This window comes from Grammomys surdaster, unplaced genomic scaffold (genome assembly GCF_004785775.1).
Source record: "Grammomys surdaster isolate TR1022 unplaced genomic scaffold, NIH_TR_1.0 125979, whole genome shotgun sequence".
Lineage (NCBI taxonomy): Eukaryota > Metazoa > Chordata > Mammalia > Rodentia > Muridae > Grammomys > Grammomys surdaster.
In genome coordinates this window covers 5,225,126-5,242,796 of record NW_021620795.1, presented here as the reverse complement: position 1 = coordinate 5,242,796, position 17,671 = coordinate 5,225,126, and the positions used below count along the sequence as shown (strand labels likewise).

General features: G+C 41.5%; 1 protein-coding gene across 3 annotated transcripts in view; it reads left to right on the top strand.

The window, feature by feature from the left end:
* Positions 1-17,671, top strand: part of Cacna1d (calcium voltage-gated channel subunit alpha1 D) — a 303,098-nt gene that overhangs the window by 135,928 nt on the left and 149,499 nt on the right. For all 3 annotated transcript variants that reach the window (XM_028754108.1, XM_028754107.1, XM_028754110.1), the window contains exon 4: positions 14,499-14,638. In XM_028754108.1, the coding sequence (XP_028609941.1) occupies positions 14,499-14,638 (140 nt within the window). The remainder of the gene's footprint in view (positions 1-14,498; positions 14,639-17,671) is intronic.

Here is a 17,671-nt window from a genome sequence, read left to right as displayed (position 1 = left end):
GGCGAGCTCTGCTGGAAATACCTCGGGTTTAGCACATGTTTGAGTTCTTTTTAATTTTTATTCCTTGCATGTTTAGAAACTTTATACTGCTGCCACGTTTTTTGTGACCTTCACATTCAATTAAGCTTCCCTGTATGTGGTCACAATCTATAACCCTAGCTGGAGACTGAGATAGCGGCCCCTCACTTCTCTAGTTTTTGATTCACTGAGATCATTTCGCTGTGACTTGGGTAGAACAATTGTGGTTCCAGTGAGGATGGCTCCCATAGGTTCGAATATTTAAATGTGTGGTCCTCAGTTGGTAGAACTGTTTGGTAAGTATTAGGGGGTGTGGCCTTGTTGGAGGAAGTGTGTCACTGGGAGTGAGTTTTGAGGTTTCAAAAACCTATGTGGTTCCCAGTTAGTTCTCTCTGTCTTGTGCTTTTAACACACACAAGATGTTAACTCTCAGCGACTGTGCTACTGCCGTGCCTGCCTGCCTGCTGCCCTGCTCCCTGTCACTGATGGTCACTGATCCTAACCTTCTAGAACTATGAGCCCCCAAAGCAGATGCTCTCTTTACAGCTTGCTTTGGCTATAGTGTTTAGTCATGACAATGGAACAGTTAGCTAAGCTAGTAATCTGTCAGTCCAGTAAGAGGTAGGCAGCATGAAGAGAATGTGGACCTGGAGTTTCCCCACCAGGTGGGTGCACTCTGGGCCCTTCAAAACAGAGGGCATGGTTTCTGTTTTTGATTAACAGTGAGGTTTTTTTTTTCCACATGGAAAATGTTAGCATTTAATGAACCTCCCTGACTGAATTCAAGCCACCAGGACACAGGCAGCCCAAGTACCCTGAATCCTCTCCTAGCTGTTCTGCTAAAGAATTTGGCAGAAATTTCACATGACAGACTGCTTACGGAGCTTTCCCTTCTTGAGAACTTTTAGTAGCCCTCAGTGCCACATCAATGGTGGGAGCAGCTCTAGTCTTGTGGGGTTTTTGTTTCATTTTTGTGGTGTGTATATGTATCTGCTCATTGACCCATGTCCACAGTTTATTGAGGCCAACAGTTGGGCAGAAGCTCTAGTTCTTCTTTAATTGGTAATGTGTCACACTAGCTTTCCCAAAGTCACCTGGATGATATTTGTCAAAGTTGACTCTGGGGTGGGGCATTCCTCCAGCATCTCCCAGCCTCCTGGGTACTGGCCATGCTTATTGGTGTGACCGTGGCCAGGTTCACATGGCCCCAGAATTTCTGGGTTCTTCTCCGTCTAAGATGGTTTGGTGGCAGCCAAAGGGAGGAAGGGAGGCATTGCAAAGTCTCCTTGGCTGATGCTGCTGAGCATTAGAAATAACTGAGTGTGTGGACTTAACACATGGTGTGTAAACTATGCCCTCTCCCCAGCCATCCTTTCTCACCTGGATGATTGACAAGAGATGAGAAAGCCTTAACTTTAACTGTAGTGGCAGCTGTGGGGTGTGTGTGTGTGTGTGTGTGTGTGTGTGTGTGTGTGTTGTGGTTACAAGAATATGAAATGACATCAGGAAAATTAAATGAGATGCTATTTTAAATTAAGAAATTGGTAAATTTAATCATCAAGTTGAAATGCTTTCCTCTGGTTCTATTATCAGGGAAAAGGAGTGAATTTCTTGTTGAAATGAAAATGCTTGATTTTTAACCATACTGATTCCTGCCATTTTGAAATGTTTGCTGATTTCTGTTCGGCAACGGATATGGACATGCTGTAGGGTTTGGTTTGTGTTGTTTGTAACAACAAATATGTCAAGACTACTTTAATATGATTGGCAGCTCAAATTACCACATGATCTGAGCCCCATCGATTCCCTGGGAGTCAGTGTAGCATTTGGGGAAGAGAGAGCCACAAAGACCAGATGATCCAAGGAACATGACATCTGTGCAGGGCATGGAAGTTGGTAGGCTGAAGCAGGACTCCTAGAAAAGGGAGAGGAAGCCACTAGGTGAGGACCATTCTCATCAGGCTGTAACAGGCTGTTGGTTTGCACAGTTTGTCTGGTTATTGGGGTGCTTGGGTAAAGGTGGAGAGATTTCAATGGACTCTAGTCTCATGCTTTCCAAGAAGCTTTCATGAATTTTTCAACCACTACATCCTTTCCTGAGACTGCAGGAGGAGTTTCTGTACTTGACTGCCATTCTGCAGCACTTAGCAATTTTGTATATGCATCTGCCAGCCCCCTGGAAGATGCAGACTGTACTGTGGCCATGTTTGGATCTGCCTGGGATGGAGGCATCCCAGAAATACCTAGAAAGTATTGTTGACTTAAATCAAAAGAGGAGGGTCTTGAACAGTTTAAGCAGTACCTTTGAAGTCCTTGGTAAGGAAGTGGGAAGCTACCAGTTGTAGGATATACCCACCACCAAAGGAACCCAGAATCCTTTTCCTCAGTGATCAGAATGGAGACATGGTAAGTGAGAAGCATTGCATACTTACCCATGTGTAGAGAGTGCAGGAACCCAGGATGGAAGACCTTGAAGTAGTAAATTTGGAAAGCTTTACTGTGTGACCTCCCAGAGATAGATGGTAGCTGGCAGAGACCATGGGTCTTCTGTAGAGGGGCCCTTCATTGATCCTGTGTGTCTGAAGATGTTTTCAAGGGAGTCTTTTCTTGGTAAATGGACTCTTATTGTCAGTCTTTGTATGTAGCTAGAGCTTTTCCAGGTACATGTGATCTCAAGCCAACCCAAACTTGCTTTTATAACTGTAGAATATCAGGAGTGGGTTTCTGATTTCAGGTTACACTTGATCCAGAGGCTAATGAATTGGTAATAGTGGTCAGTGGCTACTTTTGTCTGAATTTGTGTATCTGACTTACTATTTTCTTCCCCATGTTTTGGCTGAACTTTCTTTGGTGGTGGCTTTTCTCTCAGCTTCAGACTTACAGCCTTTGAGAGTTAAGTCAGCCAACTTCTTATCTATTGCTGAAGTGCAAATCCCAGGATTAGTGTTGACTGGACCCGGATGGTGCGGGTGGGACCTTTGAGTACCCTGAGCCAGCCGCCTAGCTCCCATGCCAACTCTTGTAGTTCTTGGATGAGAGCTAGGGATGCAGTAGTTCCTGGAAGACAGGTAGGGCGCTGTCACCTGGGTGTTTTGCTGGATGGCAGGGACCTGATAACTCACTGCATCTAGAGTGACTGCTCTCTGCCTGTTAGTAAAGTGCTAGTTCCCCCGCAGTCTATTGCTGATTCAGGAGACTGCTCCAACAGCCTCCTCTGCTTCTGGCTCTGAGGCTCCTCAGAGACCAGATGTCTTTGAGGTTACCCTGCTGACCTCTCCATTTGTCACTTCTGGGCATATTGGGGACAGCCTAAGGCAGACTTCTCTCTATCTGGTGGTTATAGGATCTCTGGACTACCAAGGGTCTCAGGACAGAGCATTCCAGAGTTGCAGAGGCTCTTGTAAGGACTGCATCTGTATGCATCCTTATAGACAGGGGCATTGTCTCACCTTTGCCCTTCAGGGCAGCATTTGACCCTGACAATGTCAAAGTCTACAAAGCTCCTCCTGCTTTACCTAGCTGGATTTGTACTGTAACATGATTAGACATAGCAGGTTAGACATAGAATGACTTATTCCTCTTTTCTAGTTGAGGGAACTGAGAATCAGAAGTCATAAATAAGCAGATGACACCGGGATTGGACTCTGGGGACACAAATGCCATGTAAAATTTGTACCTTTAAACACACACGGGGGGGGGGGGGGGGGGGGAGAGAGGACACCCCGAGTATTGGAGCCATTTTTTCCATGTAAATGTGCCATTAAACTACCCATGGGGGGCCTTTAAGTGCATACTTCATTGGAGCCTGCAGGGGACCACATTAGCTTTCCCTGCAGCCATCTAGTTTGGAACAGAGGCCACCTGCCAGTGGTTCACCCACTAGCATTTCACTAGGGTTGCACTGGGTTATCAAAAGGGAGCAAGTGCAGCCAGTGATACCCCAGGGTCACATTTTGAACTGTGTGAGGCAGTACAAGAGAATCTCAGCATACTGAGCCCACACGTGCACTGTGACCTCGGGTGACCCAGCCACTTGGAGAAACAGCAGCTTCTTTTAGTTCTTGCTTCCCTGCAATGGCTATCCTTGAGGAGTCCCTGGGACCCCCAAGAAACCTGTGTTTGAATTTTGCCTTGCATGCCAGGTGACTTGTAGTCATCTGGCTGGAAGAGACTATCTAATTCTGTCCACACTCTATACCTGTGAGAAAGGGAGGCCAAACCAGGTCACATGCATGCAACCTATTATAGCCATCTGTCCCTCTGCCTTGGCCTCTTTCTTCTATCCTCAGGCATTATGCCCCTGCTTCTGAGGACACCTGCCACCATTTGTGCATATTCAACATCAGTAGCCTGGTACCCTGCCCCACCATTGAGGCACAGATAGTCGCCAAATGGCCACATCCAAATGCAAATTTCCCTGCAACTGAGCAAAAATTCAAAGGGTCCTGGAGTCGCAGACCATATCAGCAGAAAGAGATACCTAATGCTACTTAATCCAACTATGTAATTTTTCCATTTATTCTCTTATAGAAATTGAGTGTCTATCCCACTTATTCATTTACAGCTATTGAGTGTTTAGTAATGTGATCAGCCTTGGGAATCTAATGATGCATGAAGCAGAAATGACCCCAGGCCCTATAGACATGGCTGGCCAGTTTTTGAGAGAGACAGTATCAGAGAGGGAATTTTTGACAGTTGTTTTAGGCTGGTAAGTATTATAAATATTTATGATGTACAACATGTTTTAGTATATAGATGCATTATAGAATGGAGGACTTAAGCTAATTAACATACCCATATTTGCTTATATACTTTTTTATGGCAAGAGCATTTAGAATCTCCTCTTAGCAAGTTCCTACCATATTCTGTTTTGTTGTTACTCATGCTTCTGTACTGTTGATATCCCGGGCTTCCTCCTATCCAACGGAAGTCCAACCTCCCTCCAACCACTACTCTCTTTGCTTATTTCTTTGACTTTTTGCAAATGCCACATGCTTGTGAGGTCGTGAGTATTTGTTTGACTTTCTGTGCTTAGCTTATTTCACTGAACATCATATCCTCCAGGTTCACTCATGTGTTGCAAGTGATGGCATTTCCTTCTTTGCAGAGTATTTTTCTTTATCTGCATATCCCTGGTGGACACTTAAGTTAGTCTTATGTGTTGACTGCTTTGTGCAGTGCTGCTGTGAGCATGGCAACACCCGTGTCTCTTCAACCTTCTAATTTCATTGCCTTTGGTCATTTCCTTCTTGGAGACTTTTTATATCAAGTGGCAGTTCCATTTTAAAGTCTTGGTTGGATCTCATGCTATTCTGCATGTGGTTATACTAGTTATATATAATCTCACCCACTGTATTCAAGGATTCCCTTTCTCCATGTTTACCAACACTTACTCTTTCTACTTTTGTATGATGGCCATTGTCATGAGGTATGAGTACTATTTAGTTTGGTGCAATTCCACTTATGTACTCTTTGCTTTTGTTGCTTATGCTTTTGGGATCATAACCAAGAAATCTTTGCTCAGACTTAAATGTAAAAAAAAAATACTGTTCATAAAAATGAACGATTTGAGTATTTTTCCAGATGGTTAGTGGTCATTCTCTTTCTTTCTTTCTTCCTTTCTTCCTTCCTTCCTTTCTTTCTTTCTTTCTTTCTTTCTTTCTTTCTTTCTTTCTTTCTTTCTTTCTTTCTTTCTTCTTTCTTTTTATTAAACTAATAAAATTTATTTTAAAATATACAACTCAGTATTGACATTTTAAAAAATAATTTATACTAGTTAAATGACTCTTAAATATACATGATATCTTCTGAAGCTAAAAGTAATATGCACTCAACCAGTTTTTAAAATCTATTTGGAACATTAAACATGATAGAAGTAGAAAAGTATCTCTTATGAAGTCCTCTATGAAAGGAAATTGTGACAAGTTCCTCATTAGACAGAGACCATTCCATCTCCAAGGGATAATACACAGCTTAACTGTGGCTTCATAGAATGAATTGGGTAGTGTTCCTTCTGTTTCTATTTTGTGGGATAATTTGAAGAGTATTGGTATTAGGTCTTCTTTGAAGGTCTGATAGAATTCTGCACTAAACCCATCTAGTCCTGGGCTTATTTTGGTTGGGAGACTTTTAATGACCGCTTCTATTTCTTTGGGGGTTATGGGACTGTTTAGATGGTTTATCTGATCCCAGTTTAACTTTGGTATTTGGTATCTGTCTAGAAAATTGTCCATTTCATCCAGATTTTCCAGTTTTGTTGAATATAGGCTTTTGTAGTGGGATCTGATGTTCTTTTTTTTTTATTTCCTCATGTTTCTGTTGTTATATCTCCCTTTTCATCTCTGATTTTGTTAATTTGAATACTGTCCCTGTGCCTTATGGTTAATCTGGCTAAAGGGTTTATCTATCTTGTTGATTTCCCCCAAAAAAATCAGCTTCTGGTTTTGTTGATTCTTTGTATAGTTCTTTTTGTTTCTACTTGGTTGATTTCAGCCCTGAGTTTGATTATTTCCTGCTGTCTATTCCTCTTGGGTGTAGTTGCTTCTTTTTATTTCTAGAGCTTTCAGATGTGCTGTTACGATTCTAGTGTATGCTCTCTCCAATTTATTTCTGGAGGCACTCAAAGCTGAGTTTTCCTCTTAGCACTGCTTTCATTGTGTCCCATAAGTTTGGGAATGTTGTGCCTTCATTTTCATTTAATTCTAAAAAGTCTTTAATTTCTTTCTTTCTTTCTTCCTTGACCAGGTTATCATTGAGTAGGGTGTTGTTCAGCTTCCATGTGTATGTGGGCTTTCTGCTGTTTTTGTTGCTATTGAAGACCAGCCTTATTCTGTGGTGATCTGATAGGATGCATGGGATTATTTCAGTCTTCTTGTATCTGTTGAGGCCTGTTTTGTGATTGATTGCGTGGTCAATTTTGGAGAAGGTACCATGAGGTGCTGAGAAGAAGGTATATTCTTTTGTTCTAGGATGAAATGTTCTATAGATATCTGTTAAATCCATTTGGTTCATAACTTCTGTTAGTTTTCAATAATACGTCTCTGTTTAGTTTGTATTTCCATGCTCTGTCCATTGATGAGAGTGGGATGTAGGCTTTTTGTCTCCCACTATTATTGTGTGAAGTGCAATATGTGCTTTGAGCTTTAGTAAAGTTTCTTTTATGAATATGGGTGTCCTTGCATTTGGAGCATAGATGTTCAGAATTAAGAGTGCTTTTTGTTAGATTTTTTTTCCTTTGATGAGTATGAAGTGTCCTTCCTTATCCTTTTTGATAACTTTTGGTTGAAAGTTGATTTTCTTCAATATTAGAATGGCTACTCCAGCTTGTTTCTTGGGGCCATGTGCTTGGAAAATTGTTTTCCAGCCCTTTACTCTGAGGTAGAATCTGTCTTTAACACTGAAGTGCGTTTTCTGTATGCAGCAAAATGCTGTGTCCTGTTTGTGTATCCAGTCTGTTAGTCTATGTCTTTTTATTGGAAAATTGAGTTCATTGATGCTAAGAGATATTAAGAAAAAATGATTGTTGCTTCCTGTTATTTTTGTTGTTAGAGGTAGAATAATGTTTGAGTGGGTATCTTTTTTTAGGTTTGTTGAAAGAGATTATTTTCTTTCTTTTTTTCTAGGATGTAGCTTCCCTCCTTGTGCTGGAGTTTTCTATTATCTTTTGTAGAGCTGGATTTGTGGAAAGATATTGTCTAAATTTGGTTTTGTCATGGAATATCTTGGTTTCTCCATCTATGTTAATTGAGAGTTTTGCTGGATATAGTAGTCTGGGCTGGCATTTGTGCTCTCTTAGGGTCTGTATGATATCTGCCCAGGATCTTCTGGGTTTTATAGTCTCTGGTGAGAAGTCTGGTGTAATTCTGATAGGTCTGCCTTTATATGCTACATGACCTTTTTCCCTTACTGCTTTTAATATTCTTTCCTTGTTTTGTGGATTTTGTGTTTTGATTATTATGTAATGAGAGGAATTTCTAATTTCTTTTCTGTTCCAATCTATTTGGAGTTCTGTAGGCTTTTTGTATGTTCATGGGAATCTCTTTCTTTAGGTTAGGAAAGTTTTCTTCTATAATTTTGTTGAAGATATTTACTGGCCCTTTAAGTTGGGAATCTTTGCTCTCGTCTATGCCTATTATCCTTAGGTTTGGTCTTCTCATTGTGTCCTGGATTTCCTGGATGTTTTGGATTAGAAGCTTTTTTTCATTTTTCACTTTCTTTGACTGTTGTGTCAATATTTTCTATGGTATCTTCTGCACCTGAGATTTTTTCTTCTATCTCATGTATTCTGTTAGTGATGCTTGAATCTGTGATTCCTGATCTCTTTCCTAGGTTTTCTGTCTCCAGAGTTGTCTCCCTTTGTGATTTCTTTCTTATTCCTGTTTTCATTCTTAGATCCTGGATGGTTTTATTCAATTCTTTCACCTGTTTAATTGTGTTTTCCTGTAATTCTTTAAGGAATTTTTGTGTTTCCTCTTTAAGGGTTTCTAGCTGTTTACCTGTGTTCTCCTGGATTTCTTTAAGGGAGTTATTTATGTCTCTTTTAAAGTCCTCTATCATCACCATGAGATGTGATTTTAAATCAGAGTTTTGCTTTTCTAGTATGTTGGAGTATCCAGGGCTCACTGTGGTGGGAGAGCTGGGTTCTGATGATGCCAAGTTGCCCTGGTTTTTGTTGCTTTTGTTCTTGCCCTTGCCGTTTGCCATCTGGTTATCTCTGGTGTTAGCTGGTCTAGCTGTCTCTGACTATAGCTTGTCCCTCCTGCAAGCCTGTATGTCAGTATAACCAGGAGACCAGTTCTCTCTGGGAGGAATTTGGGTATCAAGAGCTGTGGCAGAGGGTCAGCTCTGGATTGCAGATGGAAATCAGAAGTATCCTGTCCCTGGCTGTTTCTTGGTTCCTGTGTCCTGGTAGCTCTGGGCAGGACCCTCTTGGGCCAGGAATTTGAGCGTAAGTAGTGGTCTTACCTGTACTCACTGGTGTGCTGGCCCTCTTGGGAGACCAGCTCTCTCCTGGCGGTATTTGGGTATGGAGCATGTGGCACAGGATCAGCCATTATTGGTCATTCTTATGTCTCATATATATTTTTTAAAGTGTCTACTTGTATTCTTGGGGGAGAAATTTTAAAAATATTGTATTCTTGCTGATGAATTAAGTTCCTTATATATTTTGGCTACTAATCATTTTTCAGTTGTATGGTTTGCAATTATTTTCTTTCATTCTGTAAGTTGTCTGATATTGGCATTTTTTGTGCATAAACTTTTTAGTTTGGTTCAATTTCATTTATATATATATATATATATATATATATATATATATATATATATATATTTGCTTTTGTTGCCTGTGCTTTTGGGGTCCAATTTAAAATGTCTTGGCTCAGATCAAACGGAAAAAAATTTTTCTCTGTTTTCTTCTAGTAATTTTACTTAGTATTTTACTGTTTAAGTCTCTGATCTATTTTGCTTGGCTGTGTATGTGGTGTAAGATAAAGAGCCTGTTTCCTTCTTTCCCTCTGGATGCCCAGTTTTACCAGGACCATTTTTTAAAGATACTGTCCTTTTCCCATTGTGTGTTATAATAGTTTTCTTTATGTCTGATCATATTCCTTTATTCTTCACCTTTTTTCTTCACTGGTTTTCTAGTAGCATGCTGTGTGTGGTGGTAGGTCCTAGATTTGTAAGGACAGTGAGGAATGATCTTTGAATCTAGAGAGCTGAGGCCTGCAAGGGCACAGACAGGGCACACACAGACATGAGCTTCTCACAAGTAAGGAAAACCTTCTCAAAGACATGGGTCGTGTGTGAATGCGCAAAGCAAAGAGGCAAGTGCTCTTGACCTGTATCAGCCTCTGTAGAACTCTGTCAACCAGCTGGGGACTCTGAAGTTAGATACTGAATTTTGCTAAGGAGGACCTAGCACAGGATGGATGGATAGATGGATGCATACATGGACAGATGGGTGGGCAGGTAGACAGATATATATATGAATGTTGATGCAGCAACACATAGCAAAAGGATCCTGAAGAAAAGAACCAAGTATTCTGGAATCAGTCCTTGCCAGATGACAATTTTTGGTGTCCTAAAGGCCTTTATAGGGTTAAGTGGTTAGACACTGGAAATAAGTTCAGAAAATGTTGACTTAGAGACTGTCCTAATGTTCTGTTCACTGTTTAAGAAGATAGATCATTTGATTTTAGGACTAGGAAAATGGCAAGTGGGTAAGAGCTTATAAGTGGGTAAGGATAAGCATGTAAGCACGGAGACCCGAGTTTGATTCCCAGAACCAATGTGAAAAATCAAGGCATTTTGATATGCACTTGTGTTCCCAGGAATTGGTAGGTAGAGATAGCTGGATTCCTGGTGATCTGTGGCTAGCAAGTCCCTTGATATGTTCCAGGAACACCATAAAACAAGGTGAACAGCTCTTAAGGAAGAATAACACTTGAGATTGGTCTCTTGACTTCCACATATGTGTGCATGTACATTACACCCATACATATGTGCACCCACAAGAAACCCACAACCATACGACAAAGAAAAGCTAGATTTCAGCCTGTATGTCCCTGGTAGTTTAAAATGTCATGAAAGACTTGGACCTTATATAGAGTTGTTTCAGGTGATGTCTTTCTAAAGGGCAGTTTGACTGGCATTGCTCAATAAGGACCTCCGCCAGAGAAAAGAAAGCACTGCTGGGGGCAGACAGGGGGGTTGGAATCATGGAGTCTTCCTGTTTCACTGGGTGGGTCACTTTTGTGATACAGCCTTTGATCTGGCTTTGTGAAAAAGGACTAGCTCATTTCAAATCTAGAATGTTTTCACCTGCCCCTTCCCCAGGTTTCCCTGTCTTTCTTTTGCTGTGGCACCATCTTGGTTTTCTTTTCTGTCTCTGCTACAAACTTCTATGCTTCTCTGCTGCAAATCATTTGACTTCTGTGCCTTCAAACTCTTTTCAGTGTTGTCTGGCTTCCTTCTCACCTTCCTTTTGAAATTCATTTTTTTTCCTTCAAATAAACAATCCATTTGAAGGAGATAATTGTCACATTTCCTGAATTTTTGCTTGGCCAAAATAATAATAATAATAATAATAATAATAATAGTAATAATAAATAATAATAGCAGTAGTAGTAGTATAACAAAGTTTGTTTAATGTAGAGGTACTCTTGTCTCTCAGGAATCTTTGGTAATGTCAGAATTGAGGCTTGGATGTCCCTGGTTTATAGGACAACTGGTCTACCATGTTATGCTTGTTCATTTGACATTTGACAGAATATCTGTAACAACCATATTATACCAAGTTTCTATTTTTTATAACTCATTCCATCAAGGAATTCACTAAATATTTTAGAAAGAAGAACCAACATTTTTTAAAGGGAGGGTTAATAGAGGAAGGGAAGGTTATTAAAAAAAAAAAAAACAACCAAAAACCCTCCAGCCATTCAGTTACACTAATTGCCCTCATATTATTATGGCACAGTTACTTATAAATAAAAGGCAGAGAGTGTTTGTTAGGTGTGCTCTCTGTTCTTTATCTTGTTTTTCTGCTCTGAAGTATGGTACTGTCTTGACGTAGGGATGTAACTGCTATGAATATTGATGGCATGGCAGCCAAAGCTTTTTTCCTGTCTGGCCGAGTAAATAAAGCTGAGAGGATAAAAGGGAAGAGGAATTTTCAAGACAGTGTGCTGTTTTTAGATTATCTTGTTCTCTTAGAACTAGGAGTCTTGAAAATGTATTGACGATGTACATTTGGTGGTAAGAGCAGTTCTGAGTAAAGCAGGTGGGTATTTTCAGAGATTTGGGCCTCTGGTTTAAAGTCACAGAATAACTTCTTGTCCTCTTCCTCCTCTTCATCTTCTTCCTCTTCTTCTTCCTATTCCTCTTCTTCCTCCTACTTCTCTCCCTCCTCCTCCTTTGAGTTTTCAGAGTTTGTGCTCCTTCTTGGATCTCTCTACATCTCCCAGTGAAGAGTCAAACTCTGACCCTCACTGTATTAATTTATTGTGAATTGGGGTGCTGGGTGATGTGTCTTCATGTTCCTATGAGACCACCCACTCAAAGATACAGCAGGAGGATAATAAAGAACCTGGGTTTCAAGCAGAGCAGCAGCCCCGTAGGTCTGCATGTGGCCTGTCAGGTCATGGTGCATATGCTACCCTGGGAGCACCTTCAAGGCTGCTTAGCCCAGAGGATCTGACTGTGTGAGGGGAATGGGGGCAGGAGTGGGAAGGATGACCAGATGGTGGAGGGAGGGGTACACAGGATAAGCTAGCAGAGAACTGAATCTGTCTGAAGGACCCGGAGGCATGAATGGGTAGGGATTGGGTATGAATTAGTGCTTTGACATCATAAACATCCTGATTTTGACTAACTCAAAAGAATTTCTTAGACTGTTGTGATGGTGTTCCAAGGATTCACAGAGTATTGGATGGCAGGTTTAGAAATGACAGGAACCAGGTTTGGCTAGATGGCTCAGTGGGTGGGAATACTTGTTGCCAAGACCAAGACCTGAATTCAATCCTCTGATCAAATACAGTAGGAGAGAACTGATGTTTGCCCATGGCTTCCATATGTATATACACACATACATACACACACATATATATACACATGCACATACATAAATACACACACATACATACACACATACACATAAATATACACACATATACATGCATACACACACACACACACACACACACAGAGAGAGAGAGAGAGAGTGAATGTTAAGAGCCAAAAATGGCCTAGGGTTAGGGAAGGCAAATCTCATCAACTGGCTTTTCTGTAGCCAAGCAGGGAAGTAAAAAAGGTAGGTGCTGTCTTGGATGCACAGGCTGCAGTTGGATATTGCCCTGGTGGCCCAGAGGGAGGATGCTGGTAAGAAGCTATGAGAAAGTTCTGTCCTGGGGCAGCCAGAGACAGGAGCCAGCTGTCTAGTAGCAGAGGCCTGCAGCCTAGGGGTAGGGCATACAACATTTCCATTGAAATGCAGAAGAGTGCTGTAGCTCCTGCAAGCAAATGTGTGCATAGATATGTTACATTTTTAGGAAGGCAAGCCTGTTGGAATCATCCTGCAATGAATATTTTAAAAGATGATTTCCAAAATAAGAAGTTCCTATGCAGAAGCATTTCCTTTAAAAAGCATGAATTTCCATTTATAAATCCATGTCTACAATAGTGGTCACACAGTGTCTGCCTTCTTTTGTGTGACCATGGGGAAGAGGACAGGCCTAGGAGTTGTGGCTGAGACTCTTGGCTTCAGCACCAGTAGAGACGTGCTCTCATGCTAACTCTTTGGATTTTAGAGGTTCTCTATGGACATGAATGTGCTTAAAAAGTTCCTGTGTCCCCTTCCAGGCCAAAGTTTTCAAGGATGGGACCAGAATTGGGATGTTTTTAATCCTGATTCCTTCTGAGATGCCTATCATGTAGAGGAAGCGCTCACCGTTTCCTGAGCCATATTTACTATAGCCTTCCGTAGTAACCATGTTAATAAGTGAAGTCCGTGAGTCTAAGGGTTCGGGCCCCTGGGGATGATAGTAGCTAAGGACTCTAGAGCCCACAGAGAAAGGTTTCCATTGTTGAGATTGTTTTGTTGTAGATTAAAGCCAGAGAATGCTAATTGGCTACTCATGGCCCTGCCCATTGGGTTTCTATCAAATTTATAGAAAGAGTCTATGCGTTTAGACCTGTTGACTGAGGTATCCTCATCTGCTTGGGGAGTCATGCAGGTTGGAGTTGGAGAGGTTCTGGTCATCAGGCAGTGCTGCAGACGTGTGTGGCAATCAGATAGGAGCAGGCATGGGAACTGAGATAAAGTCGGAGCTGTATCTCCAGGAGGCTGCTTAGGAGCCCATCATGGGTGCCATCCAGGAAGAGGAGGCATGCAGTATTAGGCAGTATCTTTGGCATCTGAGCTCCCTGCCTTTTTCTCTGTAGGTAAGAACAGTCACATCTAGGGTAGAATAGGTACCTGTCCAAGGTCACCTTGCCATACAGTTACAAAGCTGGCTTTAACTTAAGATGTCAGAGGAAAACCCAAGAAAAAATAAGAGTGAGGTCCATTATGTGTCTATTCTTCCAGACAGCGTTCTGTTCAAACACCACTGTCAGAGTGCTTGTTTCATCCTGGTGCTTTTCTGAGCCTGATCTGGCAATCTTGGGGAAAACATGCTGTGTTGTGCAAATGTGTGCAAATAGAAAACATGCTCGTTATGTCCTAGGCAGACTCATTGCTCATGCATCAGGGCAGGTGGCAAAATGCAATAATGCAGCCTGGAATGACAGTATTTAACACTTAGCTGCTTGTGAAATTCAGCATTAAAATTACAATGTTCTCTCGGCCTATGTGCAGGACAGTAATTCTAGTTCTCATGATAAAATTGTGGGGGGGGGGCAATGCTTCTGTCTCTGAGCTGTTGATCCTGATCACTGTTTCTTTCTTTCTCACCACCCCCCCTTGATGTGTTTGTGTCTCTTTACAGGAAAAAGTAGAATATGCCTTCCTGATTATTTTTACAGTGGAGACATTTCTGAAGATTATAGCGTATGGACTATTGCTGCATCCTAATGCTTACGTTAGGAATGGATGGAATTTACTGGATTTTGTTATAGTAATAGTAGGGTAAGTCCTTCTTGGTTGGGGGGGGAGTTTATCTGGGAAATGGGGGTGTGGGCTGGATGGTAAAGGGAACACAAGCCTTCTTGGGGAAGGTGGTTGTTCATATGCCCATGATGGCGCCAGAACCTATCAGGGGTTCTTTTAATGCTGACAGGGCTGCTGTCACTCCCTAGGCAGAGGCGGGGTGAAGATCTCTCATGATTGGGGTTGTGCTTGGGGAAGTCAGTGACAGGCTGTTGGAGGAAGTCTCAGCTGCTAGTGAGAGATGTCGCCTCACCTCGCATCTCCACAAATAGACCCACCTGCTGGTAGGCGGAGTCAAGTGACTACAGCTCCTACAACTTAGCACCCTGCTAGTTAAAAACATGTGTATCATATGATAAAGCCTTCCTTGCTGTGAGGTACTCTGGTGTTTAATATCCCTTGAGCAAAGCTATTATGTTTTTATGCTGAGCTGTGGGAGAAATCTTGGCATACCACTTTCCCATCTTAAATAACAAAACAATCGTCTGAATAATGTCACATATCTGGCATAAAATAAAATAAACTAGAAAATGCAGAGAAGCAGGTGTTCTTTTAAAACCCTGTTTCAAGAGGAAGAGGCTGGTAGATTTAGTTAAAGGAGAATGTTACAATGAAAAATAGAAGTCTGCGTTGCCCCATTTCTTCCACACCCTGAGATGCTGCCAGCAGAGAAAACACGAATCAGGTCTTTGGAGCATCCATGAAGGAAGAAAGCTATAGCTCTGCTTTGGAACTCCTTTACCAGAGCTGTTCTGTAAGTTACTCCTAAAATTAGGAGTACTCTCTTGTTTCCATCAAGAGAGGGTTTTTTTTTAATGTATTTATTTTTACTTTATATGTATGAGTATTTCATCTGCATATGTGTCTGGATACTTCATGCATATCTAGCCCCGATGAGATCCAGAAGAGGGCATCAGATCCCTCAAACTGGAATAACATGGTTTTGAGTCACAGTGTGGGTTCAGGGACTCAAACCCAGGTCCTCTGTAAGAGTAGCAAGTGCTCTTTACTGCTAAGCCATCTCTCCAGTTTTGAGAGAGCTTTTAAGACCATCCCTCGCCTTCATATTTGTGGCTTTATTCAGTTGCCTTTTGCAGTTGAGCAACCTAGATTGTCTTTTGGAATATCTGTATCATGATTCCTCTGGTTTTTCATTGGAGATGACCTTTTCTGTCTATTGGGAGAGCAGATTAAGTTTGGGGGTGTCCTTTTACCCTAGGGAATGAAAATAAGACTCAAAGTGGTGGCCTATTGAATGGTTATACTTACTGGGAAGAAAGTTAGCTTTTATAAAACCTCTCATTGTACATTGGCACCTAAGTCTTATATTGCAAAAGTAATGTATTCAAAACAAATAGGTGGCAGATAGGCATCAAGGCAAATACCTGTGGGGGAGTGGCAAGCTGGAGTCAAGGATGTCTCTTTGTTCTGGAAGAGTTGTGTAACTTTCCTGCCACTGGACTTTATTAGACTAGAGAATGGAGCTACATAGATTCACTTCTTATGTCCCCATATGTCACCTTGGCTTTTTCTCTGCTGGAACATTTTGCCCACCCAGAACAGTGCAGGAAGAGGGAACGGAGCCAATATGGTGGTCTTACCAAGTTTAAGAGATCAAACTCCAGGAGACCCGAGATACATAAAGTGGGAAGGGAGAGAACTAGTCTCGAGCTGGAGAGAGGAGATCTCTGCGCCTGGGCCTTGAGGTTCACAGGAGTCTTGGTTGAAACTGTGCTAGACTCCACGAGGCCAAGCAAAGAAGAATGTTAGCGAAAAAAGAAAGACAGGGTGCAGGAAATATAAAATAAATAATAACCAGTTTGCCTAAGACTAAAGGGTGTTTGTGATCCAAAAACCCAGAGTAAATTACTATACTGAACACTGTAGACTGTCAGTAAACATCTCAGAAGAGTCTTTAGTAGTAGAGTTAGCCTAGATATAGACTATGGCTTGGGAAAACACGAGCAGGGGGCCAAACCCTAGCCCATCTGGGCTGCCACTGATTTTTATAAATAAAGTTTATAATTGCACTCATTTGTCATCATTGAGTAGAAGAGCCCAGCCTATAAAGCCTTAAGATGTTTATTGTCTTGGCCCTTTACAGAAAAGCTCTGCTATCCCTGTTCTAGAATAAAGACTCTTTGAAGCTTTGATAACAGTGTTTGAGAAGGAGCCTGGAGGAGAGAGAACTCATAAGCAAGTAACTTAATTACATGTAAAACAAACAAACAATCCAAATAAACAAAATAACAAAAGAATCCTAAACGTTTCAAAGGAAAAGTCAAATCTAAATACTTAGGTGATCATTCTAAGTACCTCACCTGCACTGAGGTAATACTAGATAGAAGAGGAAGTGTGACTCCTAAAAGGAGGAAATTCTATGAGTAGAAACAGACCCAGAAGTTATAGAGACAATGGCAAGGAACTTCAGAGGGGTCTAAAATAGCAATTTGGAATGTGTTCATGGATGTAAGGTAAGGTATGACTACAGTGGGGAAAGATGGAACAATAAAAGAGAGATACATGCAAGACTTGAAGGACTAGAAAGTGTGTATGAAATGAAAACATTCCCTAGATTGGCTCACTAGTACATCAGGCAGCACCAAAGATGAACACATCAGGGGACATGAAGATGTAGCAGTAACAAAAATAATTAAGGAAATGAACACCACTTCACTGACTTGTGAATTACCAAATGTTTTAATGTGTGCATTTAGAATCTTAGGGGAAAAAAAAAGACTGGAGAGATGGCTCAGCAGTTAAGAGCACTGTCTGCTCTGGCAGAGAACCTGGGTTTGGTTCCCAGAACCCACATGGCATTTCACAACCATTTATAATTCCAGATCCAGGGGATCCATGCCCTCTTCTGGTGTCTGTGGATACCTACGCACACATGGTGCATATAAAATACATACAGGTCCATGCACATGCACACACGTGTACACACACACACACACACACACACAGAGAGAGAGAGAGAGAGAGAGAGAGAGAGAGAGAGAGAGAGAGAGA